At 41.5% G+C, this 17,482-nt stretch overlaps 1 protein-coding gene across 12 annotated transcripts in view; it reads right to left on the bottom strand.

Annotated features, from left to right (window-relative positions):
• Positions 1–17,482, bottom strand: part of MAPKAP1 (MAPK associated protein 1) — a 202,410-nt gene that overhangs the window by 66,277 nt on the left and 118,651 nt on the right. For all 12 annotated transcript variants that reach the window (XM_081150443.1, XM_081150440.1, XM_081150446.1 and 9 more), the window contains one exon: positions 16,036–16,145. In XM_081150443.1, the coding sequence (XP_081006569.1) occupies positions 16,036–16,145 (110 nt within the window). The remainder of the gene's footprint in view (positions 1–16,035; positions 16,146–17,482) is intronic.

Raw genomic sequence — 17,482 nt, 5'->3', positions numbered from 1 at the left:
AATTTATCACACAAGTAACTCAATAAGTGGCAATTATTTATTACTATATTAATTCAGTTTTGCACATTTCACCATGTTCAACTCTGCATCTATCAAACAGATAAGAAGCTAAATTATATATCTTGTTTTATGTTAAGCCAACTGTGGCTTATAACCTAAGGTGCGAAGATATGCTTCTTGTGCTAAACACACAAAACAAACAGGTACAAGCAACGGGAAAGGGGTAGCAGAGGAGTCATGGCTGCCAGCCATTTTCCTTTCTGGGAGTTTTCTTTCTTGTTAGATCTATTATCTGAGAGCTGGGCTGCCCTGCTGGCTTTCCATTTGCCTTGCTAATAACAGTAAATCCAGCAGCTTCCACTGCAGCTCCTGTCTCCTTCAGCTGCCTCTGAGCCCAATCAGCATTTCCTCTCTGCTAATGTCAGATGTTCACTGGGAAGTCCTGCTGAAGAGAAAATTTATGACAAAAGTTTCTCCAGCTTTTAACCCTCTGCACATCTAGCCCCAGACGCAGAGTGCTCCAGAGGGATGCGAGGTCATTTCTACACGTGCACGCCTATGTTCTCACTGCTGCTCTGCCAAGGCGCCTCAGACCCCTGGAAAAGCTCAAGTGAGCAGCTGGGCAGACAGATGCACACGTTCTGGGCTGCACCTAATGGGGGCTAAATTCGAGCTGGGTTCCTTAGCAGCTACAGTCTCTGCTGAACCATGACTCAAAGCAGTCATTCCCATAAAAAAGTGTTATATCACAAAACTGTAAGTATGACTGGGTCTCATAACAGTGAAATTGAAGTGAGGGGACAGAACTAACATTTATTGAGTAATAAAATAATAACAGCTAAGTGCTTGGTGTTTGAAATGGATTTCTATTTAATTCTTACAACAATGCTATAAAGAAGATATTATTATTCTCATTTATAGATGAGGAAATGAAGTTCAAGCAGGCTAAGAAACTCACCAAAAGCTAGAAAGAGTAACAGGAGCAAGAATGGAACCGGGAAGATGCTTCTAGAATCCAGGTATTCAGTTCCAGAGTTAAGGCTGCCAACCAGCAGCCTGTGATCTAGTTGTGACCTTCTTTTAGAATGACCTGAGCAAGGTCACCAGTTAGCAGTGGCAGTGGGAGCTCCAAGCCATCCCTGAAATAAATTCTCCAGGGCTGCAGAGGAGGAGAGAGCAGTGAGTCAGGCTATCAGGAGACAATGGGGTGGTGCTCCTCCATCTCTTCGCTGGAAAGAGCACAATGGCTGTCAGCGAGGCTCAGCTCATTGGCAGCAGTGGCAGTGGTGCAGCAGCCACCGCCAGGCCCTTAAGACCTTATGTTCCTGGCACAGAAGGAGAAACTCATCATAGGGTTTGCATTTAAAATAAGTTCCAACCTTTTGGGACAGCCACATTCTAGTTCAATGGGCTTTTCTATGACCTCTGTTCTACCTCTCCACAGAAGTTAGACGATACACTGAACCAGATAAGTACATTCAGTAAACTAATTTTTGTCCCAATTTTTAAAAAATTATCAAAATGTACATGTGACAGCTGTTTGGGACTCCAATGTTATGGAAAAGTAGCTGTTTTCATTTATATTTGAGATATTTGTCATCCTAGGACTGGGATGGAGTACTCAGCTAAACAGCTTGTGCTTTAACATACGGAAAATACAGGTCACAGAGAAAAATGTTGACAAAATCACAATATAAAGGTTATACTCATGTAACAGTTTGGCCTTAAAAGGTTTGAAATGTTTATAATGGAAAGCAACTATTTCATAACAATGTTCTCACAGAAAACTGACATCCAACACGATGAAAGAATCTGTAGCTTTTAGGAGAGAGGAAGTTTCCAAACAGAGAAAGTCCATGTAAGGAAAAGAGAAATATTTTTAAGCTCTAGAATTTGAAAGTAAGCTGTCTTCTTTTCACAAATTGTAAAGATTTTTACTTTTATCAAATTAACATGTATTTATAGTTTTAAAAGTAAATAATAAGCCCGGCTGGGCATGGCTCAGCGTTTGAGCGTTGACCTAGGATCTGGGAGATCATGGTTCAAATCCCAGTCAGGACACATGCCTGGGTTGCGGGCTCGATCCCCGGTTGGGGGCGTGCAGGAGGCAGCCAGTCAATGACTCTCTCATCATTGATGTTTCTCTCTCTCTCTTCCTCTCTCTGAAATCAATAAAGATATATGTATATTTTAAAAATAAATAAAAATAAAAGTAAATAATAAGTCCTGTAAATGAAAACCAGTTACTTCCCTGCTCACCCGAGCTCCTTCTTACAGGGAGTTAGTTTAAACTTTTTGGCGATGTCTTCTGATACCTTTATATTTTTATTAGCATTCCTATTCAGCTGTTTTAAAAATTATTGTAAATATCAGACAGCATCTATTAACTTCCACTATGGAAGCTGAGGATTTAGCGTGTGCTCTCGCCCTCTCCTTCACCTCCCACCCCCACTTTCAGGAGTGAATTTGCTCTAATTTTCTTTTTCTGTAACATAGTGCATGCAGCAGTTTCCTCCTGCTGGGTACCCATACTTGATTATCAAAGCTTAAAATGTCTGTTTTTGGTATACTCTTCTGGCTCCCCAAGGATTCATTAGAGATTCATGTCATTAAGGGAACCTGGGAGGCAACTAATTTCAACTGATGTGCACTGCGTTTCATTTTTAAGGCATTTACATTTTCATTTGATGATTTAATTATCAGAGGAAGTTTGATCTCCAATAATCAAAGTATAGTGAATCTCTTCTTGACTAGAAAGTGGGCGGCCTTGGGCCTGGGCTGGCAGGGAGCAAGTAGCTGTGGGCCACAGATCGGCTTTCACTGCTTCTCCCTAGTTCATTCCACAAAATGTGTTAGCCACCAACTCTGGGCTGGCTACGGTGCTGGCAAACAAAAAGACACCTGTTCTTCACAAAGGGCTTTCATCTTACTCAAAGGAAATCTCAACCCCTCTTACCCTAACCCTCTCCCAAAGGAAACGGAGGGTCCTCTTCCTCCTTGGAAAGGTACACACCAACCTCTAACAAGATCAATGTATAGGAACTAACTGGGACAGGCCCATGGTGCCTCTGACACAAGGAACGGTGTTCTCTCTAGCAGCTTCCTAGGCTGAGACATGGCCCACAGCCCTTAGTTGCCTCTATTGATCCAGATGGAGTCGCTCGCTGCTCATGAATTCACGCAGCCACTGCTGCCCTGTCCCCTCATCCCTGCACCAGGGAGTAGTGCTGGGAGTCAGTCAGGAGATGCTGAAGTGGAAAAAACTGAGGTAATACTGATCCCGGGCAAGAGGGGATTCCTTCAGGAGGGGAACTAAAAAACCTGGGACTCACCCAAGTCCTTCTCATCAGAAAATGGACAGACTAAAAGCTGGAAGTGCGAGTAGCGATCAAAGGGACCTTGTTGGTATGTTTATGCTTCCTTTTTATCGGCCATCTCCCTACTAGAATTAAAGCTCTCTTAGGAGAGGCATCACCCTTACTCACTGCCTGCAAAGTAGCAGAGACTTCATAAATATTTACTGAGTGATGAGTTTGTTTTTGGACACACTGCTTGAGAGAGCTGCATGACCCTCAGGTTTTTTTACACTTAAATCATACTTTGTCTTAACTTTATCTTAATTCACATTGTTCTATTAAATGTAGTGTGCAAATTCTTTTAAAAAGGAAAGCTGGGGTTTTGTTATGAATTGCTGTTTCTATGATCATGTGGTGACAGTTTGGGGAAAGACGGAGGAGTCCCCACAGACCACCTCGTACCTTTGCTGCATCAGGCTTCGATCACATCTCACTGACTTTCTGTTTGAAACACTGGTGCGATGGCACGTTAGACTCTACATACCTTGCTGACTGCCCTACCTTGATCTGGGTAACGAGAAAAGCAGGTACTGTCGGGTCCTCTCCTAGGCCTGCCTCACAGTGCCACTCCACTGTCTCTTCCTGATTTTAAGTCATCTTTGTCTCTGGGCATTGTCATTGTAAGACAGAAAAAGAAATACTCTTACTGCTGAGCTGTTTTTCTTCTTTTGCTTCCTTAATGCATTTAAAGTTGTTGCAGAAAGTACTAGTATCTACGACTTACTCAAAAAGAAAAAACTTATGGAAAGTTGGTATTGCAATTGCCAAAAATGCTCTTTATTGTTCATGGGGAAAGACTAGCTCATGTCAGGTCTCTAAAGGCAGTGAGAAAGACGTCAGGTGTCTCGGGTCCCTGGGCTAGTCTTGGAAAGTCTTCTGCAGTAGGTTAACTCTTCTAAAGTGATGGTTTTCCATCGAAAGTGGCTAAACCCAGTCTTGGTAGAAGAAGAGTTTTCCTCACAGCTCCTAACAGGTTAACCCCGTGAATGGGCTGCCTGAACAGAGGCCTTCTGGTGCCCCGGGGAGAGTGAGATCTTCAGAGAGGGCCGTGGGCAGGCGCAGCACCCAGCCCTTTCTGCGACTTCTGTAACCATCCCTCAAAAACTGTACGTGTGCTTGAGTAACTTCCTCTTTTAAATGCTTTCTGAGAAGAAGCAAGAGACTCCGTGAGCTACTCAACTGTTAACACGAAGGCTTTTAAAAATCACTTGTAAACGCTTGTTCCAGGCGACTGCAGGCCATGCACTTTACCTCTAGAGCCTTGGCAGAGCATGTGAAATGGCTGACGCAGGCCTGCGATGGCTGAGCCCGGCCACTCAGCCGCGCCCGCACACGCGGGGTGGGCTTCCTGATCGCCAGTCTCGGAGCTGACTCTCTGGGCCTCATTCTCCCCTTGTGCACCGTGAAGGGCGCTTCCAGCAGACCCCTATCCAGAACAGTGTAAAGGCTGGTTCTACCGCAGGGTATATGCTTTCCGTAGACGCCACCCATTGGAAAGCAAGGCGCAGGAAGGCCACACCGTGCGGGTAGACAAGGAGGTCAGCCAACCCCTAAGGACAGGCCTGCGGTGTGCCTGGAACGGCAGCGGCCGGAGGGGTAAAGGCAGCTGGCATCACTGGGTACCTACTATGGATTAAGGGTTTCACACATAGTCCGTCCAAACCACCGCCCTACAAGGCAGGTATTATGACCCCGACTGACAGAAAAGATCGCTGAGGTCAGAAAGGTTTGACGACTTGCCTAATTTCACGGCTTGTGTGAAACGTACAGCTGGGGTGGGGACCCAGGCTGGTTTGGTTCCAGAGCTCATGTCCCTTTCCAACAAATCACACTGCCATGTCCAACTGAAGCAGGTGCACTCGGTGTTTCTAGGGAGAAAAATATACCTGCCTCCACTGACCTGCGCATCCTGTAGCCTTAGCCAGTGGGAGGAGGTATGAACAGTGGCTAGGAATATAAGCTTTGGAGTCATGCGTCTGGGGCTTGAGTCCCAACCTACTAGCTGTGTGACCTCTGACAAGTCCTGTATCCTCTCTGAGCTTTAGTTTTCCCATTTATAAAGCAAAAATAACAACCAATTCAAATAGCTGTTTCAAGAATTAAGTATTTGGCAGATTGCCTGGCAAATTTTAAATATTCAGTAAGTGGTTACAATTATTATTATATTCATAACTCTATATGCTGCTTAAAATCACAGGTCAATGGAAGAAACTGTGACCTTGAGGTGCCATTTAACATATGAAGTAATGAAAAACATAATATCCCACAAAAAGAAGTAAAAATTAGTGTTTTTTATGCCACCAGGACATAAAACTTTCTGAATTTGTCAATTCAGAAATTTATATTAATATAAGTAGAATCTAAATTATATATTTTTAATTTTATGAGTTCTTTCCTATTTTACTATGAACATTTTTAAATCAGAGAAAAGCTGAAAGGACTGTACACTGAAAATCCATGTACCCATCACTTACGTCTTACAATTAACATTTTGTTATATTTGCTTTATTACATACCTATCCATCAGTACATATATATTTTTTAAATGCACATCAAAGTAAGAAATAGACATCAGTACATTTACCCTTAAACCCTTCAGTGTGCATAACATTGAATTGGTGTTCAATATTTGTTTAAGATTCTTTTATTTTTTGGTAAAATATACACAGTGATATGCACAAATCTTACAAGTACCATGTGATAGTTCTGACAAATGCCTACACCTATGTGATACTAGCTCTCTAGACTATTACTTTTACACCAGAAAATTCCGAATTATGCAGTACATTTTAAGTACAAGGGCAAAAAACTGGGCTCCAGAATCAAATATCATCTACATGACTCATTAGTAACACACACATACACAATACACACACACACAGAGGCAACCTCAGTTTTCTCAACCACAAAAAAAGAGATAACGCCCATCTCACAAGGTCTTTGTAAAGGTTAAATACAAAAAACATCTGAACTAAAGTACAGTACATGTTCAGTAGATGTAACCAAAGGGTACTTTTACTTTCTCTCTAATCCCCTCCCCAGCTAACCCCCAAACTGAGGATGTTGCTGTCAAAAAGAAAAGGGTAAGAACAAAATCACAACAAAAAAAGTTAAATGAGAGATAAGGGAAAAAGGCCTCTCCCTGCATAGGCAGTCCTTTCCCAATTTATCCACTCTGACTTCAGCTAATTAAACATCTGTCTCAACGGTCTCCTCAGCAAATTAGTCATCCCCACTTTGTGACACTGATTGTTGGTTGCAGCCTTTTCCCCACTTGCTACGATTCCCAGAAACTTCTAGGAGTTTACTCACTAGGCACATGGCAAGGAATGATACAGGGTCCCCATTAACCCCCTACAGTTGCCCTTGGTGCCAGTGCTGTTCATAATGCTGCCAGACGTGTCCTTAGATGTGCCTCCCCAAATAAACCTGTTAAGGGGTGACAACCTTTTTGTCTACACTTCTGATTTCCAGATTATGATGCATTTTCTAAGTGTACCAGACTGAAATAAACTACTTAACAGAAAACCTGTTTTTTAAACTCATTTTGATGACAAAGCAAGCAGGTAAAACATAAGGTCTCAAATGAGCTGAATTGGGGTCTAGTGAATTACCAGCTGACTCTTTTTCAACATAAAGCTTTGCTGGTACTTGAAGGGGCAATAGGCAAACAAATGTAATTCTGCCCTTTCTCTACATACTGAAGCACCAAGGGTGCGTGTGTGTGTGTGTGCGTGTGTGCACACCTGCATAAGCAGGAAAGGGGGAGGTGAGGTGGGGAGAATTATATTCTAAACTACAGGGTACTTCTTAAAAGTAGTTTTCTGAAAAGAGACTTCCTCTCAATCCCTCTTCCCACTAAAACAACTGATTGACTTAAGAACTACCTTTTAGAAAGATAAATGGCTAATAAAAACATTTGACAATGCTTAATTACACTAAAAACCCAGAAATGCAAATTAAAACTAGGCATTAACTGTTAACCATCAGTTTGACAAAAAATAAAGATTGATAACATCCAGTGTTGGTAAGGGGGTGGGGAAAGAGGCGCGTTCATATAATCAAGTGTCAAAGAATGGGCATAAACTTTTTGAAGGGCAATTTGTTTTCCTCAACAAGTATTCAATTTTATTTTAAAAATATTTAAAGACCTTTTACCTCTTCCTTGTTTTAATATTAACACCAGGAGAACTGGCAGCAACTCCAGGCTGCTTCAATTCCCCCAAACTCCGTATTCAGATCTAATAAAAGAAACCAGACTTTCCCATGGTGTCCAGCCTTCTGCTTCCTGAACCCAGCACCATCCATTCCTCTACATCTCAGACCAGGGCTCATCGTATGTTGGAGAAAGTCCTTAAGGGCCCCTCATCAGTGTCTCTGCCTCTAGTTTTATGTCCTCTGATCCATTTTTTAACACAGATGTTTTCTAAAAAGAAATTATGACTACGTTGCTTTCCTTTCAATGGTTCCCCTCTGCCATCAGAATAAAGTTCAAATTCAACACAGTTTACAAACATGATTTGGTCCCAAATGCCCTCTTCAGCCTCATCATTCCCCACCCTCCCAACTCCTACTCTACCGCGTTGTTATACTGCTGTTATACAGTTTCCAGAAGGCATCAAGCTCCCCACTGTGCCTCTTCAGCGTGAATGCTCCTTCCCATCCCTCGGCACCTGGACAGTCTCCACTTCTCTTCGGGTATCAGCGAGGTAATTTGCTCAGGAGAGTCCTCCCTTAACTTCCTAAGACTGGACCATGGCTACCCTCCCACAATATGCACCCAGGCCCTCTACTTACTTCCACTCATCATGTGCATGGTATTGTAACTGACTATTTGTTTGCCTTCTGAGTGTCTTGAGGGTAAGGACCATTTCTTGTCTTCTACAAAACCCCTAGTACCTACACAGTGCTTCCTAAATGGTAAGTCCCAGTAAGTGGATGTAACTCTTCTGTTTTTTGTTTGTTTGTTTTTTAATGATTTCAGAAACAGAAAGGGAGAGGGGAACAAGGGGTGGGGAAAGAGAGAGGGAAAAACATTGATGTGAGAGAGAAAAATTGATCGGATGCCTCCCACGCGAGCCCCGAATGGGATTGAATCCGCAACCTGGGTATGTGCCCTGATCGGGAATCGAACCTGCCATCTCTTGGTGTACGGGGCAATGCTCCAACCAACTGAGCCACGTGGACAGGGCCTCTTCTGCTTCTGAGTGTACTATCAGGCCTGGCCTGATCAGATCTGGCCCCTGCCCAGCTTCTATAACTTATCTTCTGCCCTCTTCCTGCTCCAGGAATTTGAAATGTCTGTTTTGTGACTATATCTCAAAACATCTGTCTGGAATGTTCTTCTCATTCACCCATCTGCCAAAGTTCTAATTAATCTTCAAAAACCTGTCAAAGAAATCACTTACTCCAGAGCATTTTTTCCCCAGCCCTGCCTCAGCCAGCAGTTTGAAGCACGCCCTCTCTGTGCTGCTCAGGTAGCTTATATATTTCTACTTGTGGATTTACCAGCTTCCACTCCTTCTGAACCTGTTTTCTAGTGCAGTGGATGGCACAGAGCAGGCAACACTGGATGACAACTGCTGAACTAAACGGGCTCTCAGAGCTGTGCAGGGCTCTAGAGCACACATGTCTCTTTCCTATAGTGGCCTTGCCTGATTCGCCCTCAACCTCTCCCACATTCCAGCTGAGAAAAGTAAGGCTCAGAGAGGTTAAGTACATGGTCACACCATAGTTTCTTATTCTAGGATACTTTCTTTCCCCCATTTTTTAACATTTCTAAAATCAGGATACAGCTTACAATCAATATGTATGTTTAATGTAGAAATCCTTCCTTCCTTCATCTTTTCCCCGCCTGAAAAGTTGTTATTACATTAGTGGTGCTCTGGAATTGTCCTTAGTGGACCCAGGAATAGGTCCTCTGATTCCAAAATATGTGCCTCCTGGACCACTACATAGCCTCTCAGGGGAATATGTCTTTTCTCTTCCCTTCATTCTGTTTGTTCTTAACCTAATCCATCCTGGTGACTGCCCCAGATGGAGTGAATGAATAGATTTTGTGATGAAAAAGGAACTTCTGAAAGATTAGTGACTAGCAAGAAGAATCAACGCTGGTCAAATGTAGTTTTGGCGAATGATATATTTCCAGTTTTTCTGACGTGGCAGTTGCGGGAGCTCATAATACCCTTCTAAAATAATTGGGTCTCCAAAGTGGTTCCAAAAGATTTTTGCTTGACATAAATTCTCTAAATTTCCAGGCTTTCTGGATAAAACAGTTGGCTGCAATGCCATCTTTAACGTGCTCTACTCTATACTCAAGAAGATCCATCAGGAGCCTCAGAGCACCCCAGATGGGGAGGCTCAGGTGAGATGAGACAAGAGAGGAGGCAGGAAGGAATACTTAACTTGCAGCTTCTTGCCTGGGGTGCCTCTGAGTCACACATTTAAACACCTTAGCGGTTCTAATTTACTGTATCAGCTTCCCACTGGGTCACTGGATACCAAATACCAGGTCTTTATTTCTTACCCGGCCCCCACTCACGAGTGGCGGCAGCACGGTTATTTATTCTTTCATGTGGAGCAGTTTTCTGCAGAAATTACTGCTCTTTTTTTTTGGACAAAGAACATTTAAACAGTCCTACGTACTTTTCGTCATCTTCCTTCTTTTTTAAAAAAGGATTACCTGCTACAGCATAGGAAACCACATGTCTGTGTCTCTGGCTCGCAAACTACTTACATAGAAGAAATATCACTGAATTTTCTGTCTTTACAATTACACATGAAGTAGGACTCTGTTCAACTCTATTGCAGGCAGATTATTACGCTACTGTAGCCTTTGGAGAGCATTTCAGGTTAGAAGACTGTTAAAAATCTTACTCCATTTAAAACATTTGGGCTTCTCTTTTCCATAGGGCAGCTCAGGACAGGTGTATGTTGCTTTAAGAAAGCTAGACATACAACATTAAAACTGACACCAACACAGACAAACTGTGCTATTACAAAAGAATTCCTGGCTTTATATCCAGATTCACCACAGGGTTCCTTTAAATGCTGCACTTCCTTGCTGCATTTAGATCTTAGAATCAATGAACATTTCTGTTTACAGAATTTTAAATTTGTTTTCCCATTAGGGTTCTAATAAGCAACATGGTACAATAAAAAGAGTATGGGCTTTGAGGTCAAAAAAGCCTGGGCTCCAATTTAGAATCTGCCATTTACTTACTGTGGAAATGTGGGTAACTTTAATTCCTTGTAGAGCCAAGGAAAGGGTGGCTCAGAGAGGTAAGTATATGATTACATAGAGTTATTGCAGTCTCTTCATTCTAAGATGCCCACTGTTTTCCCACTTTTAAACATTTCTAAAGTCTCATCTGAAAAAGAGGCATAATAAAATCTACTTCCTAGAGGTGTGCAGATTAAATGAGGTAATATGTTTAAGTGCACAGAGGCACTTAATAATCCACTTTTACCCTAGTGGAATAGAACTTGGGGAAGGCACAAATCCCCTTTAAAACCTTCTTGATAAATAACAAATTGATTTGTATACAACTTTCTAGGTCTATCTGGGATGAAATAAGGCCTCCTATGTGAGGTGCTGCAAGCAGTGAGTCAGAGACTGTTGCTGCCAGTTTCCTAGAGCAGGTCCCATTAGATTATGGTCTCTGAATTTCCACCCTGGCCTCCTGGGCTCTTGAGTGGTCTGTATTCCTCTGTCACACTCTCTTTGGGCCTCAGTGTATTTTACAATGGTTATAAGTTTGGATTTTATTCTAAATGCAACTGGAAATCATTGAAAGGTTTGGAGCAGATATGATCTGATTTACATTTTAAAAGATCTCTCTGACTGCTGTGTAGACAGGAGACTGGAGGGGGCCAGGAGCAGAGGCAGGAAAACCAGCTGGGTGCTATTTCAACAGTCCAAGTGAAGCCATGTTGATCCAGACTCATCAATGGAGGTGGAGAAGAGTGACTGGACTCAGGATGTGTTTGGGAGGTAGAACTGGTAGGTTTGCCAATGGATACGATGTGGGAGTCAGCATAGGGGAGGCTTCAAGAGTCAGTTTCACCGCCCTTTCTTTTAGTTGGGGAAAGAGTTAAGTAAACTGACTGCATAGAAATGTTCTTTTTATACTGAAGTATAGTAAGCTTTAAAAGCCAGCACCCCTCCCCAGCTCTTTCTGGCTTAAATGTGAAGGTCACAGTGTAAATGCCAATTTCTCAGGAAGGAGGTCCCTGAGAACCCTACACTACACCAAGAGCTCCCCAAATTTATTATTCTCTCTCTCCGTCCCTTCCAATTACTCTCCTTGTAGAATGTGGGGTCCTCCATAGCAAGGGCCTTGTAGATCTGCCTCACCACTGCTTCCCTGCACCCAGCACAGCTCTGGCACATTAGAGTACACGGTGCATGAATGTACAACACAGCTACAAATACATTATATATCAATATGCACATTTTACATGAATTTTGAAGGTAAGCTTGAGAATCCAATAACATCGTCATTAGCCGTCTGTCCCTCAGATCAGACCCCTACAGCATGTGGCAGATGTTCACAATCCCCCTCTGCTCCAGCAGTGCTTCAGGGAATAATGGTTGAGAAGTCCTAGACCAGACTATCACCTTGGCAACAGTCTACGGGTCTTGGGAAAACACGGTGAGTTAGCAAGCGATAAGGTGGTCTACGACTCTAAGCACAGGTGTTAAGAGGGAGTCCACTTGACAAAGCTAATAGTTATGTTTCAAATTCTAAGTGAAATTTTGTAAGGGGAAAGTAGGAATGAATATCCTAGGTCTTACTAACAACATTATAAGAACTTTTCAAAAGGATCTGCAGAATAATAAAAATTTGCCTTTCACATCAAAAGGAAAGAGTGGAAAGGGGTAAGGAAAAGTAAACATGCTTCTGGTTCAACTTTTCAGCAGATGATAAAGAAAACATCCCCACTTCACAATTACAACAAATACTGAAATAGAGCGGGGCAGAAAACTATTCTGCTTGGAAAATCCCACTTTGAAGCCTTCTCTCTTTTGTGGATCAAGAGACACCTATAGCACTCCTGTGTCAATGTTAGAATCAAAATTGGATCTGCTTCAATTTCTCAAGTGTCTCCGTTATATCCAACCTCATGCTTCTGCAGGCTGGTAAGGGCGGGTGGAAAATAGCATTTTTAAACAACAACAAAATACTAAGAAGCTCAGAAGGTCACTGATTGTGAGGGCGAACTTGACAAAAGGAGAACTTGATGAACTAAGGCCTTTACCCACTAAATAAGGTCAGTATATTTACTGGCTAAATCAAGAGACCTTACAGGCTACTCTTCATTATGTCAAAAACACACCCACCCAACTGTTAAAATTAGTAAAGACGTTTCAGCTAATTCTTCTAAAACTGGATTCTCTATTTACATTTTTCTTAAACAGTGGGGACTTTCTGCCAGTGCAGGTAGATTCCAAATGTCAAGTAGGTCAGTAATAAAATGAAAAGCTGAAGAGAAACTTTAAAAGAGACATTTAAAAATGGGCTTTAAAAAATGGGCCTTAGCAGAGACCTGACTGGAACATACTGTGAAAGCTTGCTATAGTTCAATACATGAATATTAATAGAGAAAAGCCTGCAGTGTTCATAAATAGTTATGACTTAATGAAATAATTACAAATAATGCAAGTCGAAATCTTAGATCAGCTACAAGTGTCTATAATGATATTCTACCCAAAAAAAGCAAAAATATTTTAAAAACCTAAGGCTTTCCATTGACAAAACTATTTATCTGAACAATAGAAGAATTCTTTTGCTGAAATACCTATCACCTTCTGATTTTTTACAAATGAAAACTGAGGAGAGAGTGCTGAGGGAAGAGCAACTGAGTATTTGAACATTAGGAGAGTCGTGAGGCCTACATCTTGATTTAATAATGTAGTTCTCAATGTATTATTATTAAACAGAGAGTTGTCAGTCTGAAAAAAAGATGAAATTAAAGGTCTGTGGGTAAGCAACAGAAGTTCACTGTCAGCCTATCACAGGCTTTCTGAAATCTGCCCTAATACAACTAACCCCTAATGAACAAATAGCCTGAGAACTCTCAACTCCACCTGGCACATGTTTAATCTCAAGTGGTATTTCTCCCTTCTCACTGAAGTTCAAAAAGAGTAGCAGAGAGACCAGTGTTTTTCTGAACTCAAACAGGTGAAAGCTGTCTGAAGAGAGGGCTGAGCTCTCTAATTCTGTCCCTAATGTAGGTGTGCCAGGCACTTCTTTACAAAGACTGAGCAGGTCACTGTGCTAGAGACTTAGGAAGTACCAGATGAGCATCCCTAACCTGACATCTGCCACCAAGTTCATGACTAAGTTCATGTATCATAATGGTTAAGTAGTATTTCATAGCAAACCGTGAGCACTAACAGACTTTTTTTCTAAGTAATGTATTTATTTGTGTTTGCCTCTATGACAAGAGGATTTTCGTCTTCTCATTAATAACCCTCCAAAACAGGTCCACTCCACAATACAAAGTTCAAAACTACAAAGTACACCCTGCCTTTCCCAAACTGACGTTAAACATCTTTGCCAAACTGCAGATCCTTCTATTTCATGAGACTGGACTTAATAAAGCAATAGAAAGAGCTTCTTATTTTAAAAAGCTTTTTGGATGAAGAAAATGGACAGTAATTTATGTAAATGTATCCATCTCAATCAACTTCCCTAGTATGAAAAGGGATAAATAATGCAGATCACTGTTTCTCGGATAACGAGTCCTAACTCTCAGCCAAGGATATGGCAAAGACTCTGATGGAAATATCGGGGATGTGAATACAAAGGTGAACACAAATAAATGTGTGCATGATAAACGTGGCTGAGATGGACATAGATAAATAGGTATCCAATTGGACAGAGATGGCTGGGGACAGAGGGAAAGACACTGGTTCAGCAGTACCCCAGGAAGTTCACAGAGGTTTCATGGTCTAAAAAAATCTGCAACAGCACAATTTGTATTAAGAAGGTTTAAAAAGTTAGTTCTACCTCCTCTTGAACAATTCAGAATAATGCTATCTTAGACTATAAGAGATCTGTCACAAAATGCATTATTATGTACAAAGAAACATTAAGAACAAAACAAGAGAAAAAATAAGGACCCTAAAGGAAGATGAATGCTTATTAAACATCTTGAAATGTCTGAAGCTGTTTAAATGCTATTAGATTGGCACCTAGAATTCCAAAATAGCTACTTTCCCCTGGGAAGGAGAGGGTAGGCCTCTTCAATCATCCCCTAAATGCAAAGAGGTTTGACCCCCATGCAATGGATAAAAGTCACCCAAAAAATGAACAAAAGAGGTGTTTGGAAAAACCAGAACACCATTCATCCCAACTAACGACTTGTTCATTATGAGTGATGATGGATAAAGACTTCTCATGCTGAGATGAAATCAAGATTTATATGCATTGTTTCCTCTCCCAACTTGTGGGAAGATCATCATCATTTAATTCTATCTCTGCGGCCAGTGATGGGCATCCAGAGAGCTGGTTATCAAACGGCGCAGTCAGCTGGCAAAAGCCGAAACGTGCAGTTGGCACATCTGGACGGAGCCGCCACAGCCGAGGGTGAACAATGACTCCTGGCAAGCATCCAAATTGCTTGCAGACGCTAGCAGGTCTCATCTACAACCGCCCCTACCAGCATCGCTCTCTCTCTCTTTTTTATGAGAATCAGATTTTCATTGCTCCATTCAATTGCTCTCCTCTGCCATTTTTTACAGCTCTTATCGTTCCCCTGGAATATGGCCTTGAGACAGCTCATCCGTGTCCTTCACTGTGTTATCTCTTCTAACTTTTATTAAAACTTCAGCTTTCATCTGAAGATAGCTAATTAAATCTGGATCAGATTATATGCCTCCCCTTAAAAAGGACACAAAACTATTCTCTTCCACCTGAACAATGCTGTTTTTCCTTTCCAAAAGATGAAACCAAAGGTGTTGAAGAAGTTTCATTATTTACAAAGCTAAGATCCCTGGCATGTCATATATAGGTTGATTTCTATTAAAGATGTCTGTGGCCTTACAAATCTTTGAGCTATTTTTCAAAATAATTATTTCTCTATATTGGTAATATTTTTTTCTCATATCCTTTAAATATCACAGTTAATACTGTAAGCTTATTTTCTGCATAAAGTTGGGTATTGAGGAGTTGGACATTAACAACTGTGAATCAAATGATTTATCTTAAAAAAAATTTTTTTACAGTTGTCCTCATTTGGTAAAAATGCATTTTTCCTCTTATTTCATACCCCAAACACTAGCAATTAAAAGTTTCCCCCACTGAAAATTATATGAAAACATGAAATTAAAAGAAGTGCTTTAAATTTAGGACTGATTCAGTTTTCAAAACAGTTTTACACCAACTAATGGTAAGCCCAATTAGCTCTGTCTTAATCTAGCACAAATTATTAATGATAGAGCTTCCAAAACTGGTATTCTTCTCATATACGCCACTGACCCAGTACCTTCCTGAGGCCCACGGGCAACTTAAAAATCACTTTTTTTACAGTAGACCTGCTAACCAAACTTTCTAGCAGTGACATCTAAAACATCTAGAAACCAGCCATCACACACAATGCACATACGCAAACGCCAAGCACTTTTAATTAAGGGTTAAGCTCCTACTGCTAGGGTATAATTTAACTATCCTACCTGAAATTTTCTGGGATCCTTTTCTTCGCTTCACTGCCTTTAGCAAGATTTCTTTCATGGTGACCTTTGTATTGTCCACCTGAATAAGGGAGAACCCATGAGCAGCATTTCTGTAGGAAAAGACAAATATTAAATCATCACCAGCATTCCACCAGAGGGATGATATTGCAGCTTTCACTGTGTTTAAGAAAGTTTTAATAAGTGTACATCAAAGTGCCAACTACTTAAAAACAGGTTAAATAAACCTACTTCTAATAAGAGAGGGTCAGAGACAGAGAGAGAAAAGCATTCTAGTATGAACAGTCCCAAATGAAAGAGAGGTCAGAGTTATGGAAGGTTTTTCTAATTTATCTCAAATTGAATCTAATTGGTCTATGTGGGTCACTCATACCAGCTCCCAAGCCGAATCCTGCAGCAAGGATTGACAAACGATAAACTTGGCTTGTGTCAGTAGATGTCACTGCAGGCAGAGACTACCATCATATTAAAGCTCATGGAGCCCTGGAGGAAAGTGTCATGTATGTGTTTGTGTGTATGGGGGTGGGGGCATATGACAGCCCAAAGCAATTTAGAATAGAAAAAGAAAAGGCTCTTCCTAACTAGCCAGCAAGAAAAATACTCTATATTTATGTATCTTTAAAATATGTACTCTACGTATACTTCAGTAGGAATATTTTAATCTTAGTCTTAAAAGGTCAAACAAAGTATTAGCTGAAACATAAAATAACTACAAGGCAAAATACTAACACTACTTGTAAGCCTCTAGCTGATCAAACTTAAAGAGGGCTTCGTCTAGATAGGAAAACACTGGTAAGAAGCAAGTACCTACCAACAGCCCATCCTTGGTGAGGCAGAACTTCACTAAGACCGGTAATTGCAATCGCAAGCATCACAAACACTACACACTATGCTTGGGCACTGGAACAAAATGGGCCAATTCCAAGCAGCTCATGTAACAAATGGGACCCAAGTTTCCAACTACGGAACATGGGAATTGCCACAAGGAGTTTGGTCGCATTCCCACTTCCCCACAAGAATCTCAAAGGGGAACATGGCCAAAAAACATGGCAGAACTTCATATTGACAAGAAATATGAAAGAAAAGCCAAGCCCCAAGCTAAGCCATAGTAGCTTCCCCAATGGTAGGGTAGGCTGGGAAGGGGCCTGAAACCTAGCTTGGACCCAACCAGGTGGCTGGCTTGCTGCAGGGGCTGGAGGCCGATCTCCAAACCAAGGACCCAATTTGCTTCCCTAATACAAAGACATCTCCACACCCCTCCTCTCCGCACGGCTTGCTGTTTAATCCTTGACATTCCATTTGTTAAAAAGCAAAAGCCGACGCTGGTCTAGCCAGCACAATCATCCATTTTAACTTGGTCAAGTTCTTGCTATCGAACAGCAGGCCTGAGAACTGTCAAGCTAATTTTCCTGAACACTCTGTTACTGAA

Source organism: Miniopterus schreibersii, assembly GCF_964146895.1.
Source record: "Miniopterus schreibersii genome assembly, chromosome: 11".
Classification (NCBI taxonomy): Eukaryota; Metazoa; Chordata; class Mammalia; order Chiroptera; family Miniopteridae; genus Miniopterus; species Miniopterus schreibersii.
This window is presented reverse-complemented; position numbering and strand designations above follow the sequence as displayed.